Source organism: Pistacia vera, unplaced genomic scaffold, assembly GCF_008641045.1.
Source record: "Pistacia vera cultivar Batoury unplaced genomic scaffold, PisVer_v2 Contig142, whole genome shotgun sequence".
In the NCBI taxonomy this organism is placed as follows: domain Eukaryota; kingdom Viridiplantae; phylum Streptophyta; class Magnoliopsida; order Sapindales; family Anacardiaceae; genus Pistacia; species Pistacia vera.
Window position 1 is genome coordinate 836,050 of NW_022195489.1, and position 24,815 is coordinate 860,864.

Sequence of the window (24,815 nt, forward strand, 5' to 3'; positions counted from 1 at the left end):
CAATTGTTATGCCTGGGAACTTAGGGCTGACGTGGCACCCTGGTAAGTGCGCAAGGTCAGGCCTCGGGAAAAGCCTACTACCATCCTGACGTAGCTGCTTCGTGTGATCACGGTGGCACCCACAGCTTCCTTCCGTCAGAGTAATGGGTGCACGTTAGGCCAGCAAGAAGATGTGATGATCCCACGTGTCCAACCCCTGCGGCAAATCACGTGAATTACTCTAAACAAAGGATTTGCACAGATCATCTCACCAACTTGCAGATTCAGTGATGATTGTCTCAAGACATCCCACTATAAAATGGGAGTTCCTCTCTCATTAAAGGGATTCGCACATTTTACTCTTGAAAAAAAACATCTCTCTCTAGAAAAGACAATCTTCGATACCTTGTATCATCAGTGTAAAATCAGTCGTCTAAAGCGACCTGACCATCATCATAAATAAAAATATCAGTGGACGTAGGATTTGCTTCTTTAGCATCCGAACCACTTTAAAACTCTTTTCTCACTGCATTTACTTTCATTTTTCTAAAAACCTTTTACGTGTGTCTTTTGGGGCCAACTCAACATTTCATGTGTGTTTTTAGTTGGTGTCAAAATCGTGCATCAACAACAATTAAACATCTAAAATAAAATCAAAACTCATGTTTATTTCAGATCCATACTCAACCAAAACATGAAAAACAAATATTTTAACAAAGAGTTTGGACTGGTTTCTTTCTTTCTTTCTTTTTTTAAGTTAAATAATTTAATTAACTAGATCAAATATTTGATATATTTAAAAATTGTTTGGAGTGATTTTGTAGTTGGATTTTTATGAGTTCTCATTTACAACCAACCCGGCCTTTAGTTTCAGAGGCATCATTTCCCTCTAACACTAGATTCATGCAGTGTTCTATTCTGATTCTAACACTAGATTCATGCAGTGTTCTATTCTGATGATAATTAAAGTCGTATAGCAATAATAGTTTGGTAATAACGTGTGAAGCTCAATCAACATGGAGACTAAACAAAAAAAACAAAAAAAAAAAAACACTTGTACCAAATGATTTTATTATTAATTAATATGTGATTATCTTTTTAAATTTTGTAATTTAATTTGTAATCAGATGAACACAACAACATGATGTTGGAATTGTTATTGACTAGTGTTGTTGAATTTTTAAAAATTTCAGGTTTTACATTATTATTTTTGTATTGTTGACGTCAGGATGATGATCTCACTGGTCGGTTCGGTCAACTCGGGGCCTGAGCAATGGACTGAGTTTCCTAACGGGTCAGGTTTTAAAATAATGTCTTAAAGAAGGAGTCGCAAAGTTAATCAAAAAAGACTGAATCACATCCAGCCAATCACACCAGATATGAGGCAGATCTGGTGCAATTAAAGGTGGAGGGTTTGGTGTGATTCTGGCCAAATCATATCCAGCCAATCCCACCAAATCTGAAGCGGATTTGATGCGATTAAGGTTGGGGATTTAGTGCGATTCGGCCAGGTGCGGTTCAGGGAGGATTGCACTAGCCAAGTGCGATTCCGACGGAATCGCATCCAGCCAAGGGGTGGAGGATTTTGGTTTTGAGGGGTGGAGAGGAAAGGTAAAAAGGTTTGATTTAGGGTTTTCTCTCTCCTAACTTTATATATAGGGAATAGGGATAGGGGCAAGATGACATAAGTACCATTTGACTGCTTTTTGAATTTATCATTCTATATTATTCGACTAAAGCTAACTGTGGCTGTGGGTGGGTGGAAAATTGTTAAAACTTTTCGATAGGAGTGACTAATGAGCATGAAAATAGGGTAAAACCGGAACCAGTGGGTAGCAGCCGTTCTCTTCTGATCGTGGACCACCCTTCAGATTCATCCCACTACTGAAGTGAGATCACCACCGGAGAGAGGGAGAATTCAAGTGAGACTGCTAAAAGGCGGATCTTTCCTTGACTAAAGCATTTCATTGACCGCCTTCGTGATCCAATCTCTTTCTTTGCTCACGAGAAATCGTTCTATTCGAAATGGAGTGGTGATGACTGTACCGTTGACTTGGATGAGAACTTGTTACTGAACCGCCTCTTCTAAAGGTCGAGAAGTCAACTCCCTGACCTTCACTGGTAGTTCAGCAAGCAAGCAAACCAACGAAGCAAAGGATCGAGAGAGGGATTGAACAGAAGGAGGAGATGGCATTTCTAGGAAGTGATTAGATTCTCTAACCCCTTATCAATCAACGGGAGGACGGATTAGTTCTTCCGCTGAAGGAACTGCTCTAGTGGGCAAGGCAAGGGGAAGTCAAAGCCGAGTTCAAGAAGTCAACCATGGGCAGAAGAAGGTCCTGATTTCGATTCCTATCTAGAATCGACACTAACATTGTGAGTTTTGCTCGTGTGAGACGTCGTTTAGCTAACTTCTTGCTTTTGTTTGAGAATCATTCTAATTTATGCAGTGAAATGAATTAATTTGTGATGGATCCATGCGAGTGCCATCAAAATCTTGTCATAACATTCCACCCTTTTGCAAGGTCTAAACTAGTTATTTATTGTTTTAGATGGTTTGTATTGTGGTTTGAATTGGTTGATGATTTGAGTTTTTTGTGTTTGAAGAAACTTGTGACTGTAAATTTGTGTTGACGGTAAATATTTAATGTAAGGAAGATGGGAGGAAGTAGAGAATTGTTGAATGTATATTTGAGAAAAAAATTATTGCTTGATTCTTGCTGTTGTTGCTCCACCGAGCAGATTGATAAAGCTATTCCATTGCATACTAAGATGGAAATTGAAGGGCAGTTTGGATGTAAAAACATATAATGTACTTCTCGATGGGCTTTTTAAATCGAATAGATTGAAGAAGCAGTAAGCATGTTTGATTACATGAACAAACTTAATCTGGTGAGCACTCAATAGCTCATTCTAACGGTATACACAGGCATTAACATGTTATACTGGTCACACACATATTGTTTAAATACTTGTAAATATTAATTAATCTTTCAATCATCTACCATGTATGAAATGCAAGGATGATTGCACTGACTAAAGTCACAAACGGTTAATGGCAACAGGCAGTACTTTAATTGGGTAATTGTTATTAGAATTGAAACATCTTACTGGGATTATTATTAGGAGTGAAAATTGGACCGTACAAATGTGTGAGGAAGCTTAGCTTATTGTTGTTATTCTTTAATTAAGCTCTCATTTCTATTGAAACTTCATCGCAAGAATTGGCATTCTCAGATTTTGCCTGCAGTGCGTCACACAATTTTTGGTTAATTATTTTAAGTAGCTAAATTAGGAGATCAAAAGTGTGGGAGAAAGCTTCTTGTGTTGTGCATAAATAGTCAACTAAATTCTCTCTAGTTTTCAGAAGAGGAGATTAATTAAAAATCAAATGAGCTGCTGGTGTGTTTTGTTTTATTATTTTGAGTAGCGTTTTTTGAAAATTTGAGTTGAATTATTAATATGAGGATAAAATTTGAATTTGAAAATGTATTTGGTAAGATTATTTTTAATCTCCTATATTTATTAATTTAGTTAAACACCTCATACAATAAAGTTTTAAAATTAACAAAACACCTCCACCCACCTATTAAATACCAGCCACCGGCTACCAGGAATATGTAGGTAGATGGGGTGTTTTTGTCAAATTATAATTTTTTTTTGGGAGGGGTGTTGTAAGTTAATTTAACTTAGGGGGTTTAAAAATTGAGTATAATTGAATTGAATTTCAAATAGAGAAACAATATAATTTTGGATATGATAGAATAAAATAAATAGAAATATTAAAACAAACACAGCCAAACTACTCCCCAGAATTTGGGAATAAAGCTGCCTGTCAACTTTTAGAAGCATGACTTTATATTTATAATTCTTATATTCTTATTTAATTAATTTTTTATCAAAATTTTATTCAATGTTTTTTATAAACTAAATTACTATTTACTTTTTTGTGTATTTATTTTGTAGAGTTTAGAGCGTTTCAAGTTGTCGAGGATATCCACGGAATTCTTTATATCATGAAGCATGAGATATGTTATGTTTATTTATATTTAAAATGTTATGTAATTTTTAATTTTAGGAACAAATATGGAAGTTGAACATTTGTTATTTTTACTGCAAGTGCACTTATAATTTTTTGTAAGCAGATGAAGTGTATTGTAATTTTTTAGGTTTTATTTGTTATTTTTTAAACTATTAGAGACCCATATAGTTTTTTCCGGGTACCTGGGATCGGAACATTTCTTAGGATAAATAGGTTTTGATTCCACCTATTTGGGAACAAAAAAGGCATGAAACCAAAATGAGTATCGTTTTTGATAGCACTTCATGAAACATATGTTAACTCACTCAGTCATCTTGGGGTTACTATTTCACACTTTGTTTATTTCTTGAATGCATTCATGGATTCACCGTTCTAGGGGATCCAAGATGATTTGTTTACATGATGATATTCTGTTAATTATAAGAGATATATCATTCTAATTTTTATCCTAATTTTGGTTATATATCTACACTATTTTTCACATAATCGGTGTGTCAACAAGATAGAAACCATTAGAAGTTAATGATAATTAATTAATTGATTGATTAATTACAGTAAATAAATAATTATATATTGACTTTATAACTCTTTTCTTTGTATAAAAAAATATATGTAATTATAGTATTACTCATCATAATTTTTAATATAAAATTGTGATATAGATTATTAGCTGTTGGATATAATCCATGGATAAGATTTTGTTGAGTTGGCATTAAAATAATATTTTCCAGCTTAATAAAAAATATTTTATTATCTTTAATTGCATGTGCAAAAAAGAATTCTTTGAAATAATTTTAGCTTAATAGTATCCTAAAAAAATGAAGATTGGTATTTTATAAAGAAAATGGCAGCTCTCTAATGTGTTGTAAACAAAATTCTTCCGTTTACTTTTCCAACTCTACCAAACTTTAAGGGAACACTCATACGACTCGGGCTTTATTAAACCCACCCAACCGAATAAAAAAAAAAAAAAAAAATTCATGATTACCAGAAAAAAAAACAACAATATTATTGTTTTCCTTTGATTAAAAAAACAAACATATAAATATAATACTGTAAATAATGTTATTATATATTATTATTATTTGGAATCTATGCATTGTCTTAGGGTACCATGATAACATACCGCTCTTGTACCATAAACTTCTCAAATAAAAATAAAAATTTGTTTAACAGAATAATAAATCAATATAATTATTTTATTATTATAATAATCATAAAGAAAGATTTCGAACAAATATTTATGTAACGTAACAAAAACATGGTATAATGTTTCGTTTAAACCAAAAATTTCTATTATATTTTGAACGTGATTGGCATATAAATAAGTGAGATCCCACTGTTTTTACTACAATTAAAATATATAATGCAACTTGTGGAGGTGTTGGGAATTTCCAGCCTACCTCGATAGAACCTCCGCTGACTTTAACTCGGTCAATCCGCGACTGAGTCAGTGAGTGGAGGAAACCCAGACACCTGAACTCATTTATACGGCAAAAAAACCAAAGAACCAACTTGAAGTTTCAAATTGGAAGAAAGAATGGCATCCCAGTCAGTCAATAATAGCATTTTGGCCAATTGACCTCAACAAATGGACGCCTTTCATTATTATTACAATTTTAAACTTAAATGTCACCTTTCTTTAACCAACTCACTCGGCACCACCCCTTTGACATCTTTAAATATTGTTTTAAATTTATTCAACATTTACTTTAATTTCTTTATTATTATTACTTATTTATATTTTTATTATTGTATTTGTTCAAATAAAAGTTGGTTGAAGAGAATCCTGCCATTGGGATGATTGGCAATTTTGCAATGAACACGGCTTTGGCCTTTTGCATTGCATATTTGCATCTGACAATTTTATGTTATTCAATAATACTAGTTTGTGATCACATGTTCTCACCCTCACGGTATCACCTGCACCTCTTTTGTACATCACCATTGGCTATGTTATTATTATTTTTCCTAGTGTTTTTAGAAAGGTTTGACTAGGAGTTATAAGCTAAGTTTTTTTTTTTTTATTTATTTAATTTACTTGGCTCTTGAGTTAGGATTGCGGCTACGTTATAAACACGACGCTGATGTTTGCAGCGACCCTTAAAAGAGTATTTGAAGGCAAATATAATATTTGTTTTCCTAGACTTTTTATTTTTATCTTAATTTTAATTTGAATCCTTGAGATTGAATTCAATATTAGATTACAACTATAGTTTTCCACGTGTTATAAACATTATATTATATAACGGACTTATATTGTTATTATATATATATGAAATAATTAATTTGTTAAAGGTTAGATGGACAGACATTAAAAATTCCCCTAAAATTGGTGACGAAATACACTGTAACAATACTCACAACTTATGCATATAAAATAAAACTTGTAATCTATTAATATTAAATAGTAACATAGAAATTTGATGTGGTATTTCAAATGATAAATATGAAGTGACTCTTAACAACTAATAAAATAAAAATAATCTAATATAGTCATAAAAATTTCATGTAAATTTCTTAAAATTCTTGATTCCATTTTGATAAATGTAAATATTGTGTCGTTGCATATATTTGACGTCAATATTGTATTAATTGATGAGTAGGCTATTTTGAAACAAAATATTATATTTATGACAACGAATCATCCAATTTTCCACATTCATAATCAGATCATCATACTTGGAAATCTGTAGATAAGAATAAGACGATGACCTGTATTTACTCTATTTACCACAAAATCAAATAATCTTTTCAACTTATTCCTTTTAAGCCGGAAGAAAAACCAAGTCAAAAAGTCAGCCAACTGAAGAAAAATCTCCTACATCTGAACGCACGTGATCAAACCGGTTCCAACCTGCTAAATAAAGCCGACAAAAAGAGAAGGGGAGTTACGTTTTAGACGCCACAATCACAAACGCGTAAGAAAATTAAAACCTCATTTTCTAGTCTTCCTACTATATAACGTCTTTCCATCTTCTTCCTTGACAACTCATATTTTCTTCCACTTTTCCTTTTTTCTTTTCTTTGTTCATTTAAGCAGCATATGTCTCATAGGCCCGTCGTTCCTCATTCTTCTTCTAGCGCTTTTGGCCTCCACTCCCATCTCCTGGTCTCCAGTGAGATGAACTCTAATTCCAACTGGTAATTCATCTCGTTAAAACAAGTCGTTTTATTCACTCTAATTAATCACCCAACTCTTTCCTTTCTTTGGTTTTAATTCCGTGACAAGAAAATGGGTGTTAAGGGATTTGTTGAAGGCGGCATCGCTTCCATTGTTGCCGGATGTTCGACTCATCCACTTGATCTCCTCAAAGTCCGCATGCAGCTTCAGGGTGAAGCCCACGCGCCCACACAGCCGGTTCAATCTCTCCGTCCGGCTCTCGCCTTCCCCACCACCACCACCGCCGTCCACGTCCAACCACCACCACCACGTGTGGGTCTCGTCACAGTCGGCGTCCGTCTCGTTAAGCAAGAAGGAGTTGCAGCTCTTTTCTCCGGCGTCTCCGCCACCGTTCTTCGTCAGACTCTATACTCCACCACCCGAATGGGCCTTTACGATATTCTAAAAAACAAATGGACCGACCCGGAAACCCGAACCATGCCTCTCACGAGTAAAATCGTTGCTGGTCTGATTGCCGGAGGGATCGGAGCAGCGGTTGGGAACCCTGCTGACGTGGCAATGGTTCGTATGCAAGCCGACGGAAGACTCCCTCCGGCTCAGCGTCGGAACTACAAGAGCGTGGTAGACGCCATCACGAGAATGGCGAAACAAGAGGGCGTGACTAGCCTGTGGCGCGGCTCATCCCTTACGGTGAACCGCGCCATGTTAGTGACGGCGTCGCAGTTGGCGTCGTACGATCAGATCAAAGAAACGATCTTGGCGAAGGGCGTGATGCGTGACGGACTGGGTACGCACGTGACAGCGAGTTTCGCAGCGGGGTTCGTGGCGGCGGTTACGTCGAACCCCGTGGACGTGATAAAGACAAGGGTGATGAACATGAAGGTGGAGCCAGGGAAGGCGCCGCCATACAAGGGGGCGATCGATTGTGCGGTGAAGACGGTGAAGGCGGAGGGGCCAATGGCTCTTTATAAAGGGTTTATTCCGACGATTTCGAGACAAGGGCCGTTTACGATCGTCCTGTTCGTTACGCTGGAACAAGTGAGGAAGGTGCTGAAGGATTTCTAGAGATGATGATGAAAATTAGAATATTGTTATTAATAATTTAATAATGTTGTTTGAATTTGAGAAAGAATCCAGATGTGGTGAGTTTGATTCTTAAAAAATGTATTACATTCTTATTCTGGAATTTCAATTTTTCTTCTCAATTGCTGGAGGGGTTTGGTGAAATTACGAGTTGGCGTAAGAGAGATAATTAATTTGGGTGGGAGATTTGTTTTATGACGTCATGTTTATGTCATAATTAATTATTGCGATGTGACATGTTTTAGGGGTAATTATGAACGTGATTGAAGGGTCAATTTTATATGTGGCCATACTCCGAAATCACTTGGAAGTTGGAACTGACATCATGCCTTTAACCTGTAAACTATTACGTGTCGAATGCACATTCATGTACATAAAAGTCAATTGTGTTTATGTAACATTGACATCTAGCAAAAGTAAAAATTATTAAAAAAGAATTTTTATTCATTAATTCAAATCACACTAGGTAAGAAAAGATGATACAATTCAACTATAAATGAATTGAATTATTATTTAAACATTAAAGTCATTTAACCTTATTATTTATCTTAATCATATTATAACATATATATAGAATAAATAATGTGATATCCAAGACGTTGATGATGTTTCGAAGGTAATAGTGGTGGGCACATGAAGATGTTTAAGGAGCGTGGGTTTGGAATTGGAACAATTTAGAGACTTGACCACAGGCGTTTCTTCTATAAATATAATATTAATATTCCAATACCTCTATCATTTGTTTCTTTGTTTGGCAATGGAGGAGATTGCTCCGAGAAAGGTGGCTTTATTCTTATTTATTAAATTGGATGCGCATGTGGATGCCCATTTGTCTAATTAGTGTTACGATTGGACGGAAGAGGAAGATGACTATGAACCCTCTTATTTTATTATCCATCCATCTCTTTTAACTTTAAGGATCTGTTTGATAGAATTATTGAGATAATGTCATCTCATATTACTTTATTATGACGTTTAATTATCATGTAATATAAAATTCTAGTAATCTTTCAATACCAATAATAGTTACTGTTGGTAATATATGAATTAATCTGATTATCTTAATTTTCTTAAATATTATAAGATTATTTGGTAATCTTAATTTTGTTATAGTTTTACTCTTTACTATTAATTTTTTTTTTTGCCAATAATGCCCTTATTTTGAAATTAATTTACATAAACTCTACCATTACAATTTTTTACCCCTAAATAATTAAAGTTATGGACAGTAATGCCCATATTTCTAAAACAATTTATAAGCCACCAAGAGGATTGCTACAGCCGGCCACCACCCCCACTAGTGGTTGCCACCGTTGGCCAACGTCGCCGGAATGGTGCACGACTAGCCGCATTTGGCTGGTCATATGCCGACATGGCCTTTTCCGACCATATCGATGGCCGTAAACGATAATATGGTTGTGGATCCGAGATTTTTTAGGTCGGGCAGTCGTCAGTATTAAGCCCGATTTGGGCTGATTCCGGCATCATCGACAACCCCAACATCTTACTCCTCTCGTTTCCCTCTTCAAATCCCACCAAACCCCATCACCGGAGCTGCCCCCAATTACCGGTGAAGCCTACTGTTTTTCCATAATTTCCCTTTTTCTTGATGCTTTTCCAGTCGCCTTTTCTACCGGAAATCATCCCCACTTGCACCGATCGGCTCCCTTTCACCTCCTCTTCAAAACCCATCAAAAAACATCTTTGTTGCACTTCCCGATTGACGCCTAGCGGTGGTTCAGGCGGGCGGTAGTGGCTTGGGTGGGTGGGTGGGGGTGTTTTTGTTAAAAATTAAAATTCTCAGTATCAATATCAATATAACATATCCACCAATTTATTCCTCCCAGCCAAACATATCAATATAACATACCAACCAATTTATTCTATCCAACCAAACATATTTTCCTAAACATTCTCAATAATCTTCAAGGTAATCTATCTTTCCATTAATATAACATTCCATATAATACAATATTATCTAAATCAAATGCACCCTAAGATTCCAAGTGATTTACTACAACAATATTAGAATATTACCATTTTTTTTAACCCATTGGATTTATATTCATAAATCATAATATCTCATGTTTTTCATTGATATGTAAAGTTAGGATGGAGCTATAAACCTACACAATAATACTCTTTGGGAGAACTCATTTNTCCATGTTGTTGTATAAAAGTTTTCATGAAATGACACATTCTACTTTTGATTATTGAAATGAAGACTTTGAAATCGGTTACAAGTTTGTCTTTTTATACAGAAGCATTGAGTCATTCTTTAAATATATAAACCAAGCATCTATTGCTTATAAAACCATAAAATTGTTCAACATCCCCTCTGAAAGCCACAAAACCAAGGTTCACAATTAAACATCTAAAACAAAATCAAAACTCACGTTTATTTCAGATCCATGTCTAAACTCTAAACTCAACCAAAACATGAAAAACAAATATTTTAACAAAGAGTTTGGACCGGTTTCTTTCTTTCTTTCTTTTTTTAAGTTAAATAATTTAATTAACTATATCAAATATTTAATATATTTAAAAATTGTTTGGAGTGATTTTGTAGTTGGATTTTTATGAGTTCTAATTTACAACCAATCCTGCATTTAGTTTCAGAGGCATCATTCCTCTCTAACAATGGAATTTTTCTTGGTTTTCATGCAGTGTTCTATTCTGATGGTATTTGAAATAGTATAGCAATAATAGTTTGGTAATAGCGTGTGAAGCTCAATCAACATGGAGACTGAACAAAGAAAAAACACTTGCACCAAATGATTTTGTTATTAATTAATATGTGACTATCTTTTTGAATTTTGTAATTTAATTTGTAATCAGAAGAACACAACATCATGTTGGGATTGTTATTGAATGGTGTTGTTGAATTTTTAAAAGTTTTAGGTTTTGCATTATTCTTTTTGTATTGCTGACGTCAGCATGATGATCTCACTGGTCGGTCCAGTCAACCCGGGACCCGAGCAACGAACTGAGTTTCCTAATGGGTCAGGTTTTAAAATAATGTCTTAAAGAAGGAGTCTCAAAGTCAATCAAAAAAGCCAATAACACCAGATATGAGGTAGATCTGGTGCAATTAAAGGTGGAGGGTTTAGTGTGATTCTGATCAAATCGTATCTAGCCAATCCCACCAGATCTGGAGCAGATTTGATGCGATTAAGGTTGGGGATTTAGTGCGATTCGGCCAGGTGCGGTTCAGGGCGGATTGCACTAGCCAAGTGCGATTCCAACAGAATCGCATCCAGCCAAGGGGTGGAGGATTTTGGTTTTGAGGGGTGGGGAAGAAAGGTAAAAAGGTTTGATTTAGGGTTTTCTTTCTCCTAAGTTTATATATAGGGAATAGGGATAGGGGCAAGATGACATAAGTACCATTTGACTGCTTTTTGAATTTATCATTCTATATTATTCAGCTAAAGCTAACAGTGGGTGGGTGGGAAATTGTCGTTTTGAAACTTTTCGATAGGAGTGAGCATGAAAATAGGGTAGAACCGGAACCAGTGGGTACCCAAGGTCCTGATTCCGGTTCCTACCTAGAACTGACACTACCATTGTGAGTTTGTGACTCGGGTGAGACGTCGTTTAGCTAACTTTCTGCTTTTGTTTGAGAATCATTCTAATTTATGCAGTGAAATTAATTAATTTGTGATGGATCCATGTGAGTGCTATCAAAACCTTGTCATAACATTCCACCCTTTTGCAAGGTCTAAACTAGTTATTTATTGTTTTAGATGGTTTGTATTGTGGGTTTGAATTGGTTGATGATTTGAGTTTTTGTGTTTGAAGAAAACTTGTGACTGTAAATTTGTGTTGACGGTAAATATTTAATTTAAAGGAAGATGGGAGGAAGTAGAGGAATTGTTGAATGTGATATTTGAGAAAAAAAATTATTGCTTGATTCTTGCTGTTGTTGCTCCACCGAGCAGATTGATAAAGCTATTCCATTGCATACTAAGATGGGAAAATTGAAGGGCAGTTTGGATGTAAAAACATATAATGTACTTCTCGATGGGCTTTTTAAATCGAATAGGATTGAAGAAGCAGTAAGCATGTTTGATTACATGAACAAACTTAATCTGGTGAGCAGCTCAATAGCTCATTCTAACGGTATACACAGGCATTAACATGTTATACTGGTCAACACATATTGTTTAAATACTTGTAAATATTAATTAATCTTTCAATCATCTACCATGTATAGCAAATGCAAGGATGAGTTGCACTGACTAAAAGTCACAAACGGTTAATGGCAACAGGCAGTACTTTAATTGGGTAATAGTTATTAGAATTGAAACATCTTTACTGGGTATTATTATTAGGAGTGAAAATTGGACCGTACAAATGTGTGAGGAAGCTTAGCTTATTGTTATTATTCTTTAATTAAGCTCTCATTTCTATTGAAACTTCATCGCAAGAATTATGCGTATTGGCATTCTCAGATTTTGCCTACAGTGCGTGCACACAATTTGGGTTAATTAGTTTAAGTAGCTTAAAATTAGGAGATCAAAAGTGTGGGAGGAAGCTTCTTGTGTTGTGCATAAATAGTCAACTAAATTCTCTCTAGTTTTCAGAAGAGGAAATTAATTAAAATTCAATTTGGTGCGTTTGTTTTATTATTTTGAGTAGTATTTTCGAAAAAGTTGAGTTGTGTTATTAATACGAGGATAAGATTTGAATTTGAAAATGTATTTGGTAAGATTATTTTTTAATCTTCTACATTTGTTAATTTAGTTAAACACCCCCTATAATCAAAGTTTTAAAATTAACAAAACACCTCCACCCACCCATTAAATGCCAGCAGCCAGCCACTGGCTGTTGGGAATATATGGGTAGATGAGGGTGTTTTTGTCAAATTATAAATATTTTTTTAAGGTGTTTTGTTAAATTAACAAACATAGGAGGTTTAAAAAATTGAATTGAATTGAATTGAATTTTCAAAATAGGGAAAAAAATATATACATAAGATAGAAATAGAATAAATAAAAATATTAGAACAAACAGAGCCTTTAACTATTCCTCAAAATTTGGGAATAAAGCTGTTTGTCAACTGTACAGAAGCATGGCTTTATATTTAATTAACTCTTATATTCTTATTTAATTAATTTTTTTATAAATAATTTTATTCAATGTTTTTTATAAACTAAATTACTAATGGACTATTTTGTATTTATTTTGTAGAGTTTAGAGCGTTTCAAGTTCTACAAGGAATATCCATGAGGAATTCAAGCATGAGATGTTGCTATGTTATTTATATTTAAAATGTTATGTAATTTTAATTTGAGGAATAACATATGGAAGTTGGAACATTTGTTATTTTTACTTCAAGGTGTACTTATAATTTTTGTAAGCAGATGAAGTGTATTTGTGATTTTTTAGGGTTTATTTGTCATTTTTTAAACTGTTAGAGACCCATGTAATTTTTTCGGGTACCAGGGATCGAAACGTTTCTTAGGAAATAGATTAAGGTTCCACCTTTTCGGGAACAAAAAAGGTATGAAACCAAAAATGAGTATCGTTTTTTATAGCACTTCATGAAACATATGATTTAACTCACTCAAGTCATATTGGATTTACTATTTCACACTTTTTTTATTTATTTATTTCTTGAAATGCATTCATATGGATTCACCGTTCTAAGGGGATCCAAGATGATTTGTTTACAATGATGATATTCTGTTAATTATAAGAGATATATCATTCTAATTTTATCCTAATTTTGGTTATATATCTACACTATTTTTCACATAATCGGTGTGTCAACAAGATAGAAAACATTAGAAGTTAATGGATAATTAATTAATTAATTAATTGATTAATTACAGTAAATAAATAATTATTATATTGACTTTATAACTCTTTTCTTGTATAAAAAAAAATATATGTAATTATAGTATTACTCATCATAATTTTTAATATAAAATTGTGATATAGATTATTAGCTGTTGGATATTGTAATCCAATGGATAAGATTTTGTTGAGTTGGCATTAAAATAATATTTTCCAGCTTAATAAAAATTAAAATATTTTATTATCTTTAATTGCATGTGCAAAAAAGAATTCTTTGAAATATAATTATTAGCTTAATAGTATCCTAAAAAATGAAGAATTGGTATTTTATAAAGAAAATGGCAGCTCTCTAATGTGTTGTAAACAAAATTCTTCCGTTTACTTTTCAACTCTACCAAACTTTAAGGGAACACTCATACGACTCGGGCTTTATTAAACCCAGCCCAACCGAATAAGAAAAAAAAAAAAAAAATTCATGATTACCAGAAAAAAAAACAACAAATATTATGTTTTCCTTTGATTAAAAAAACAAACATATAAATATAATACTGTAAATAAATGTTATTATAATTATTATTATTATTTGGAATCTATGCATTGTCTTAGGGTACCATGATAACAATACCGCTCTTGTACCATAAACTTTCTCAAATAAAAATAAAAATTTGTTTAACAGAATAATAAATCAATATAATTATGTTTATTATAATAATCAACATAAAGAAAGATTTTCGAACAAAATATTTATGTAACGTAAACAAAAAACATGGTATAATGTTTCGTTTTACCAAAATTTCTATTATATTTGAACGTGAATTGGCATAATAAATAAGTGAGTCCCACTTTTTTACTACAACTAAAAATATATAATGCAACTTGTAGAGGTGTTGCGAATTTCCAGCCTACCTCAGATAGAACCTCCGCTGACTTTAAGTCGGTCAATCCGCGACTAAGTCAGTGAGTGGAGGAAACCCAGACACCTGGAACTCATTTATACGACCAAAAACCAAAAAGACCAACTTGAAGTTTCAAATTGGAAGAATAGAATGAGCATCCCAGTCAGTCAATAATAGCATTTGGCCAATTGGCCTCAACAAAAGGACGCCTTTCATTATTATTGTTTAAACTTAAATGTCACCTTTCTTTAACCTACTCACTCAGCACCACCCTTTTGACATCTTTAAATGTTGTTTTAATTTATTCAACATTTACTTTAATTTCTCTATTAATTATTGTATTTGCTCAAATAAAAGTTGGTTGAAGAGAATCCTGCCATTTGGGATGATTGGCAATTTTGCAAGGAACACGGCTTTGGCCTTTTGCATGTGACAATTCTATGTTATTCAATAATACTAGTTTGTGATCACATGTTCTCACCCTCACGGTATAACCTGCACCTCTCTTGTACATCACCATTGGCTGTATTTTATTTTTATTATTATTATTATTCCTAGTGATTTTAGAAAGAGTTATAAGCTAAGTTTTTTTATTTATTTAAATTTATTTTGGCTCTTAAGTTAGGATTGTGGCTACGTTATAACACGACGCTGATGTTTGCAGCGACCCTTAAGAGTATTTGAAGGCAAATTAATAATATTTGTTTCCTAGACTTTTTTATTTTTATCTTAATTTTTAATTTGAATCTTTGAGATTGAATTCAAATATTAGATTACAACTATAGTTTTCCACGTGTTATAAACATTATATTATATAACGGACTTATATTGTTATTATATGATATGAAATAATTAATTTGTTAAAGGGTTAGATGGACATACATTAAAAAATTCCCCTTAAATTGGTGACGAAATACACTGTAACAATACTCACAACTTATAGCATATAAAATAAAACTTGTAATCTATTAATATTAAATAGTAACATAGAAATTTGATGTGGTATTTCAAATGATAAATATGGAATGACTCTTAAACAAATTAATAAAAAAATAAAAAATAATCTAAATATAGTCATAAAAAAATTCATGTAAATTTCTTAAAATTCTTGATTCCATTTTGATAAATGTAAATATTGTGTCGTTGCATATAATTTGACGTCAATATTGTATTAATTGATGAGTAGGCTATTTTGAAACAAAATATTATATTTATGACAACGAATCATCCAATTTCCACATTCAATAATCAGATCATCAATACTTGGAAATCTGTAGATAAGAATAAGACGATGACCTGTATTTACTCTATTTACCACAAAATCAAATAATCTTTTCAACTTATTCCTTTTAAGCCGGAAGAAAAACCAAGTCAAAAAGTCAGCCAACTGAAGAAAAATCTCCTACATCTGAACGCACGTGATCAAACCGGTTCCAACCTGCTAAATAAAGCCGACAAAAAGAGAAGGGGAGTTACGTTTTAGACGCCACAATCACAAACGCGTAAGAAAATTAAAACCTCATTTTCTAGTCTTCCTACTATATAACGTCTTTCCATCTTCTGCCTTGACAACTCGTATTTTCTTCCACTTTTCCTTTTTTCTTTTCTTTGTTCATTTAAGCAGCATATGTCTCATAGGCCCGTCGTTCCTCATTCTTCTTCTAGCGCTTTTGGCCTCCACTCCCATCTCCTGGTCTCCAGTGAGATGAACTCTAATTCCAACCGGTAATTCATCTCGTTAAAACAAGTCTTTTTATTCACTCTAATTAATCACCCAACCCTTTCCTTTCTTTGGTTTTAATTCTGTGACAAGAAAATGGGTGTTAAAGGATTTGTTGAAGGCGGCATCGCTTCCATTGTTGCCGGATGTTCGACTCATCCACTTGATCTCCTCAAAGTCCGCATGCAGCTTCAGGGTGAAGCCCACGCGCCCACACAGCCGGTTCAATCTCTCCGTCCGGCTCTCGCGTTCCCCACCACCACCACCGCCGTCCACGTCCAACCACCACCACCACGTGTGGGTCTCGTCACAGTCGGCGTCCGTCTCGTTAAGCAAGAAGGAGTTGCAGCTCTTTTCTCCGGAGTCTCCGCCACCGTTCTTCGTCAGACTCTATACTCCACCACCCGAATGGGCCTTTACGATATTCTAAAAAACAAATGGACCGACCCGGAAACCCGAACCATGCCTCTCACGAGTAAAATCGTTGCTGGTCTGATTGCCGGAGGGATCGGAGCAGCGGTTGGGAACCCTGCTGACGTGGCAATGGTTCGTATGCAAGCCGACGGAAGACTCCCTCCGGCTCAGCGTCGGAACTACAAGAGCGTGGTAGACGCCATCACGAGAATGGCGAAACAAGAGGGCGTGACTAGCCTGTGGCGCGGCTCATCCCTTACGGTGAACCGCGCCATGTTAGTGACGGCGTCGCAGTTGGCGTCGTACGATCAGATCAAAGAAACGATCTTGGCGAAGGGCGTGATGCGTGACGGACTGGGTACGCACGTGACAGCGAGTTTCGCAGCGGGGTTCGTGGCGGCGGTTACGTCGAACCCCGTGGACGTGATAAAGACAAGGGTGATGAACATGAAGGTGGAGCCAGGGAAGGCGCCGCCATACAAGGGGGCGATCGATTGTGCGGTGAAGACGGTGAAGGCGGAGGGGCCAATGGCTCTTTATAAAGGGTTTATTCCGACGATTTCGAGACAAGGGCCGTTTACGATCGTCCTGTTCGTTACGCTGGAACAAGTGAGGAAGGTGCTGAAGGATTTCTAGAGATGATGATGAAAATTAGAATATTGTTATTAATAATTTAATAATGTTGTTTGAATTTGAGAAAGAATCCAGATGTAGTGAGTTTGATTCTTAAAAAATGTATTACATTCTTATTCTGGAATTTCAATTTTTCTTCTCAATTGCTGGAGGGGTTTGGTGAAATTACGAGTTGGCGTAAGAGAGATAATTAATTTGGGTGGGACATTTGTTTTATGACGTCATGTTTATGTCATAATTAATTATTGCGATGTGACATGTTTTAGAGGTAATTATGAACGTGATTGAAGGGTCAATTTTATATGTGGCCATACTCCGAAATCACTTGGAAGTTGGAACTGACATCATGCCTTTAACCTGTAAACTATTACGTGTCGAATGCACATTCATGTACATAAAAGTCAATTGTGTTTATGTAACATTGACATCTAGCAAAAGTAAAAATTATTAAAAAAGAATTTTTGTTCATTAATTCAAATCACACTAGGTAAGAAAAGATGATACAATTCAACTATAAATGAATTGAATTAATATTTAAACATTAAAGTCATTTAACCTTATTATTTATCTTAATCATATTATAACATATATATAGAATAAATAATGTGATATCCAAGACGTTGATGATGTTTCGAAGGTAATAGTGGTTGGCACATGAAGATGTTTAAGGAGCGTGGGTTTGGGATTGGAACAATTTAGAGACTTGACCACAGGCGTTTCTTCTATAAATATAATATTAATATTCCAATACCTCTATCATTCGTTTCTTTGTTTGGCAATGGAGGAGATTGCTCCGAGAAAGGTGGCTTTATTCTTCTTTATTAAATTGGATGCGCATGTGGATGCCCATTTGTCTAATTAGTGTTACGTGTGGACGGACGAGGAAGATGACTATCAACCCTAGTATTTTATTATCCATCCATCTCTTTTACCTTTAAGGATCTATTTCATAGAATTATTAAGATAATGTCATCTCATATTATTTAATTATTATGTTTGATTGTTAAGTAATATAAGATTTTAGTAATTTTTCAATACTAATAATAATTACTATTGATAATATAAGAGTTAATCTGATTACCTCAATTTTTTTAAGTATTGTAAGATTATTTGGCAATCTTAATTTTGTTACAGTTTTACTCTTCACTATTAATTTTTTTTTTTTTTGTCAATAATGCCATTAGTTTAAAATTAATTTACATAAACTCTACCATTACAATTTTTTACCCCTAAATAATTAAAGTTATGGACAGTAATGCCCATATTTCTAAAACAATTTATAAGCCACCAAGAGGACTGCTACAGCCGGCCACCACCCCCACCAGTGGCTGCCACCGTTGGCCAACGTCGTCGGAATGGTGCACGACTAGCCCCATTTGGCTGGCCATGCATCGACATGGCTTTTTCCGACCATATCGATGGCCGTAAATAACAATATGGTCGTGGATCCGAGAATTTTTAGGTCGGGCAGCTACCAGTATTAAGCCTGATTTGGGCTGATTCCGGCATCATTGACGGCCCGAACATCTTACTCCTCTCGTTTCCCTCTTCAAAACCCACCAAACCCCATCACCGGAGCTGCCCCCAATTATCGGTGAAGCCTACTATTTTTCCGTGATTTCCCTTTTTCTTGATGCTTTTCCAGTCACGTTTTCTACCGGAAATCACCCGCACTTGCACCGATCGGCTCCTTTTCACCTCCTCTTCAAAACCCATCAAAAAACATCTCTGTTGCACTTCCCAATTGACGCCCAACGGTGGTTCAGGCGGGCGGTAGTGGCTTGGGTGGAAGGGGGTGTTTTTGTTCAAAATTAAATTTTTATGTGGCTGAGCTATTTTAGCAAAATATCAAATGTAGGATGGTTAAAAGAAATGATTCAAGAATAATATTATATTAATATTTTAAAAGGAAGACAATTTAGTAATCTATATAACATATCCACCAATTTATTCCTTCTAGCCAAACATATCAATATAATATACCAACTAATTTGTTCTATCCAACCAAACATATTTTCCTAAACATTCTCAATAATCTTCAAGGTAATCTATCTTTCTATTAATATAACATTCTATGTAATACAACATTATCTAAATCAAATGCACCCTACGATTCCAAGTGATTTACTACAACAATATTAGAATATTACCATTTTTTTTAACCCATTGGATTTATATTCATAAACCATAATATCTCACGTTTTTCATTGATATGTAAAGTTAGGATGGAGCTATAAACCTACACAATAATACTCTTTGGGAGAACTCAATTTTTGTCAGAATTGAGAGAGTAAGAGAAACAACTGAAAGGTTGGAGTATACCTAAGAGATATCTTTATATGAATTTAATTGTATCGTATTGAATTATTTTGAATTGTGAATAAATCACCTATTTATACAAAAGTTTAGCTATATAATAAGGAAAAAAAATAATGTAATTACACTAAATCATGGAATTGATTGATTGAGTGATTTTGGGTGATTGTCAATCACAATAATGTAATTACACTCAATCAGGGAATTAATTGATTGAATGATTTTGGCTGATTGACTTAATCTTAGTAATTAGCCATTACCATAACATTCATATTCCATCAATTTTCCCACCCAAGGTTTGGCGAAACGACACTTTTCCACCCATCAAGTTTCAAAACGACATTTTCCCACACACCGTTATGTTTAGTTAGGAAAATTCATTCTCTGACATGGTATAAACTCTGTTTTAAAACCCGACCCAGTCGGTTTAACTAATTGGACCAGTAGTCGGAGCCTTCTCTAGGCCGGGTTACCCATTTTAATTGTTCTCCAAAACCCTATAATTATGGATAGTGATCGGCGAGCAGATGGTAGCAGGGATATTGAGGCTTTTGGAGAAGAGGTGCTGGTGGGTCGAAAGGTAGCAAGGGTGTTGATTTTCAATGAGTGAAACGACCTAAAAAGGCAAAAAATCGTGCAACTACAACAATAGGTTGTTGTCGATGATTAGCAGAGCAAACGGGGGATGGGTGAGATGAATTTTGCACAGGAGCTAAGGGGAATGTTTTGGTGGTGACGAGTATGATTGTCGACGTCAAAAACATACCTACTTAGTTTGGGTTGGCAACCGGCGATGAAGGTGTTTTTGGGGAAAATTGTGTGATTTTGGCTAGATCTTGGGCAGATTTTTCGGTGAATGGCTCAAAGGATGAGTGGGACTGCATTTTGTGTGTTTCCGTTGCCAACCAGTTGACTGTTGATCTGCATTTGCCCAGATTATAGGGGTGCTTTTGTTAGATTTTAAACCTATAGGGATTGATAAGTATTTATTAAAGGTGTTTTTGTTAGATATCAAACCTGTACAGTAAATAAATAATTATATATTGACTTATAACTCTTTTCTGTATAAAAAAATATATGTAATTATAGTATTACTCATCAAATTTTTAATAAAAATTGTGAATTAGATTATTAGCTGTTGGATATTGTAATCCATGGATAATTTTGTTGGTTGGCATTAAAATAAATTTTCCAGCTTAATAAATTAAATATTTTATTATCTTTAATTGCATGTGCAAAAAGAATTCTTTGAAATATAATTATAGCTTATAGTATCCTAAATGAAGAATTGGTATTTTTAAAGAAAATGGCAGTCTCTAATGTGTTGTAAACAAATTCTTCCGTTTACTTTTCAACTCTACAAACTTTAAGGGAACACTCTACGACTCGGGCTTTATTAAACCCAGCCCAACCGAATAAGAAAAAAAAAAAATTATGATTACCAGAAAAAAAAACAACAAATGTTATGTTTTCCTTTGATTAAAAAACAAACATATATATAATACTGTAAATAAATGTTATTATAATTATTATTATTATTTGGAATCTATGCATTGTCTTAGGTACCATGATAACAATACCGCTCTTGTACCATAAACTTTCTCAAATAAAAATAAAATTTGTTAACAGAATAATAAATCAATAATTATGTTTATTATTAAATATCAACATAAAGAAGATTTTCGAACAAAATATTTATGTAACGTAAACAAACATGGTAAATGTTTCGTTTTAACCAAAATTTCTATTATATTTGAACGTGATTGGCATTAATATAAGTGAGTCCCACTGTTTTTACTACAATTAAAATATATAATGCAACTTGTGGAGGTGTTGGGAATTCCAGCCTCCCTCAGATAGAACCTCCGCTGACTTTAATCGGTCAATCCGCGACTGAGTCAGTGAGTGGAGGAAACCCGACACCTGGAACTCTTTATACGGCCAAAAACCAAAAAGACCAACTTGAAGTTTCAAATTGGAAGAATAGAAGAGCATCCCAGTCAGTCAAAATAGCATTTGGCCAATTGACCTCAACAAATGGACGCCTTTCATTATTATAATTTTAAACTTAAATTCACCTTTCTTTAACCAACCACTCGCACCACCCTTTGACATCTTAAATATTGTTTTAATTTTTCAACATTTACTTTAATTTCTTTATTAATTATTATTTATTATATTTTTTTTGTATTGTTCAAATAAAAGTTGGTTGAAGAGAATCCTGCCATTTGGGATGATTGGCATTTTGCAAGAACACGGCTTTGGCCTTTTGCATGCATTGCACGACAATTTTATGTTATTCAATAATACTAGTTTGTGATCACATGTTCTCACCCTCACGGTATCACCTGCACCTCTTTTGTACATCACCATGGCTATGTTATTATTATTTATTCCTAGTGTTTTTAGAGTTTGATAGATTTATAAGCTAAGTTTTTTTTTTTTATTTATTTAATTTATTGGCTCTTGAGTTGGATTGGCGGCTACGTTATAACACGACCTGATGTTTGCAGCGACCCTTAAAGAGTATTTGAAGGCAAATTAATAATATTGTTTCCTAGACTTTTTATTTTTATCTTAATTTTAATTTGAATCTTGAGATTGAATTCAAATATTAGATTACAACTATAGTTTTCCACTGTTATAACATTATATTATATAACGGACTTATATGTTATTATATGATATGAAATAATTAATTTTTAAAGGGTTAGATGGACAGACATTAAAAAATTCCCCTAAATTGGTGACGAAAATCCACTGTAATAACTCACAACTTATAGCATATAAAATAAAACTTGTAATCTATTAATATTAAATAGTAACATAGAAATTTGATGTGGTATTTCAAATGATAAATATGGAATGACTCTTAAACAAATTAATAAAATAAAAAATACTAATAATAGTCATAAAAAAATTCATGTAAATTCTAAAATTCTTGATTCCATTTTGATAAATGTAATATTGTGTCGTTCATATAATTTGACGTCAATATTGTATTAATTGATGAGTAGGCTATTTTGAAACAAAATATTAATTTATGACAACGAATCATCCAATTTCCACATTCAATAATCACATATTGAATCTGTAGATAGAACAGATGACCTGTATTACTCTATTTACCACAAAATCAAATAATCTTTTCAACTTATTCCTTTTAAGCCGGAAGAAAAACCAAGTCAAAAAGTCACCAACTGAAGAAAAATCTCCTACATCTGAACGCACGTGATCAAACCGGTTCCAACCTGCTAATAAGCCGACAAAAATAGAAGGGGAGTTACGTTTTAGACGCCACAATCACAAACGCGTAAGAAAATTAAAACCTCATTTTCTTCTTCCTACTATATAACGTCTTTCCATCTTCTTCCTTGACAACTCATATTTTCTTCCACTTTTCCTTTTTTCTTTCTTTGTTCATTTAAGCAGCATATGTCTCATAGGCCCGTCGTTCCTCATTCTTCTTCTAGCGCTTTTGGCCTCCACTCCCATCTCCTGGTCTCCAGTGAGATGAACTCTAATTCCAACTGGTAATTCATCTCGTTAAAACAAGTCTTTTTATTCACTCTAATTAATCACCCAACCTTTCCTTTCTTTGGTTTTAATTCCGTGACAAGAAAATGGTTGTTAAGGGATTTGTTGACGCGCATCGCTTCCATTGTTGCCGGATGTTCGACTCATCCACTTGATCTCCTCAAAGTCCGCAGGCAGCTTCAGGTGAAGCCCACGCGCCCACACAGCCGGTTCATCTCTCTCCTCCGTCCGGCTCTCGCGTTCCCCACCACCCCACCGCCGTCCACGTCCAACCACCACCACCACGTGTGGGTCTCGTCACAGTCGGCGTCCGTCTCGTTAAGCAAGAAGGGTTGCAGCTCTTTTCTCCGGGTCTCCGCCACCGTTCTTCGTCAGACTCTATACTCCACCACCGCATGGGCCTTTAGATATTCTAAAAACAAGGGACCGACCCGGAAACCCGAACCATGCCTCTCACGAGTAAAATCGTTGCTGGTCTGATTGCCGGAGGGATCGGAGCAGCGGTTGGGAACCCTGCTGACGTGGCAATGGTTCGTATGCAAGCCGACGAAGACCCCTCCGCTCAGCGTCGGAACTACAAGAGCGTGGTAGACGCCATCACGAGAATGGCGACACAGAGGGCGTGACTAGCCTGTGGCGCGGCTCATCCCTTACGGTGAACCGCGCCATGTTAGTGACGGCGTCGCAGTTGGCGTCGTACGATCAGATCAAAGAAACGATCTGGCGAAGGGCGTGATGCTTGACGGACTGGGTACGCACGTGACAGCGAGTTTCGCGCGGGGGTTCGTGGCGGGTTACGTCGAACCCGTGGACGTGATAAAGACAAGGGTGATGAACATGAAGTGGAGCCAGGGAAGGCGCCGCCATACAAGGGGGCGATCGATTGTGCGGTGAAGACGGTGAAGGCGAGGGGCCAATGGCTCTTTATAAGGGTTTTATCCGACGATTTCGAGCAAGGGCCGTTTACGATCGTCCTGTTCTTACGCTGGAACAAGTGAGGAAGGTGCTGAAGGATTTCTAGAGATGATGATGAAAATTAGAATATTTATTAATAATTTAATTTGTTTTTGAATTTGAGAAAGAATCCAGAGTGTGTGAGTTTGATTCTAAAAAATGTATTACATTCTATTCTGGAATTTCAATTTTCTTCTCAATTGCTGGAGGGTTTGGTGAATTACGAGTTGCGTAAGAGAGATAATTAATTTGGGTGGGAGATTTGTTTTATGACGTCATGTTTATGTCATAATTAATTATTGCGATGTGACATGTTTT

The 24,815-nt window shown here is 34.8% G+C and overlaps 2 protein-coding genes and 1 pseudogene across 2 annotated transcripts; all 3 read left to right on the forward strand.

The window, feature by feature from the left end:
* Positions 1–6,981: 6,981 nt before the first annotated feature.
* Positions 6,982–8,372, forward strand: LOC116123449 (mitochondrial uncoupling protein 5-like). The gene has a single exon (XM_031409227.1). It carries the CDS (start codon positions 7,257–7,259, stop codon positions 8,208–8,210), a length of 954 nt encoding a protein of 317 aa, XP_031265087.1. The 5' UTR covers positions 6,982–7,256; the 3' UTR covers positions 8,211–8,372.
* Positions 8,373–16,732: 8,360 nt separating this feature from the next.
* Positions 16,733–17,889, forward strand: LOC116123450 (mitochondrial uncoupling protein 5-like). Its single transcript, XM_031409228.1, has one exon. It carries the CDS (start codon positions 16,740–16,742, stop codon positions 17,691–17,693), a length of 954 nt encoding a protein of 317 aa, XP_031265088.1. The 5' UTR covers positions 16,733–16,739; the 3' UTR covers positions 17,694–17,889.
* A 5,740-nt stretch (positions 17,890–23,629) lies between these two features.
* Positions 23,630–24,564, forward strand: LOC116123451 (annotated as a pseudogene).
* The last annotated feature ends 251 nt before the right edge of the window (positions 24,565–24,815 follow it).

Bases quoted from the DNA above. Each gene is read 5' to 3' on its own strand.
- LOC116123450 (XM_031409228.1), top strand. From the start codon at position 16,740: ATGGGTGTTAAAGGATTTGTTGAAGGCGGCATCGCTTCCATTGTTGCC.
- LOC116123449 (XM_031409227.1), top strand. From the start codon at position 7,257: ATGGGTGTTAAGGGATTTGTTGAAGGCGGCATCGCTTCCATTGTTGCC.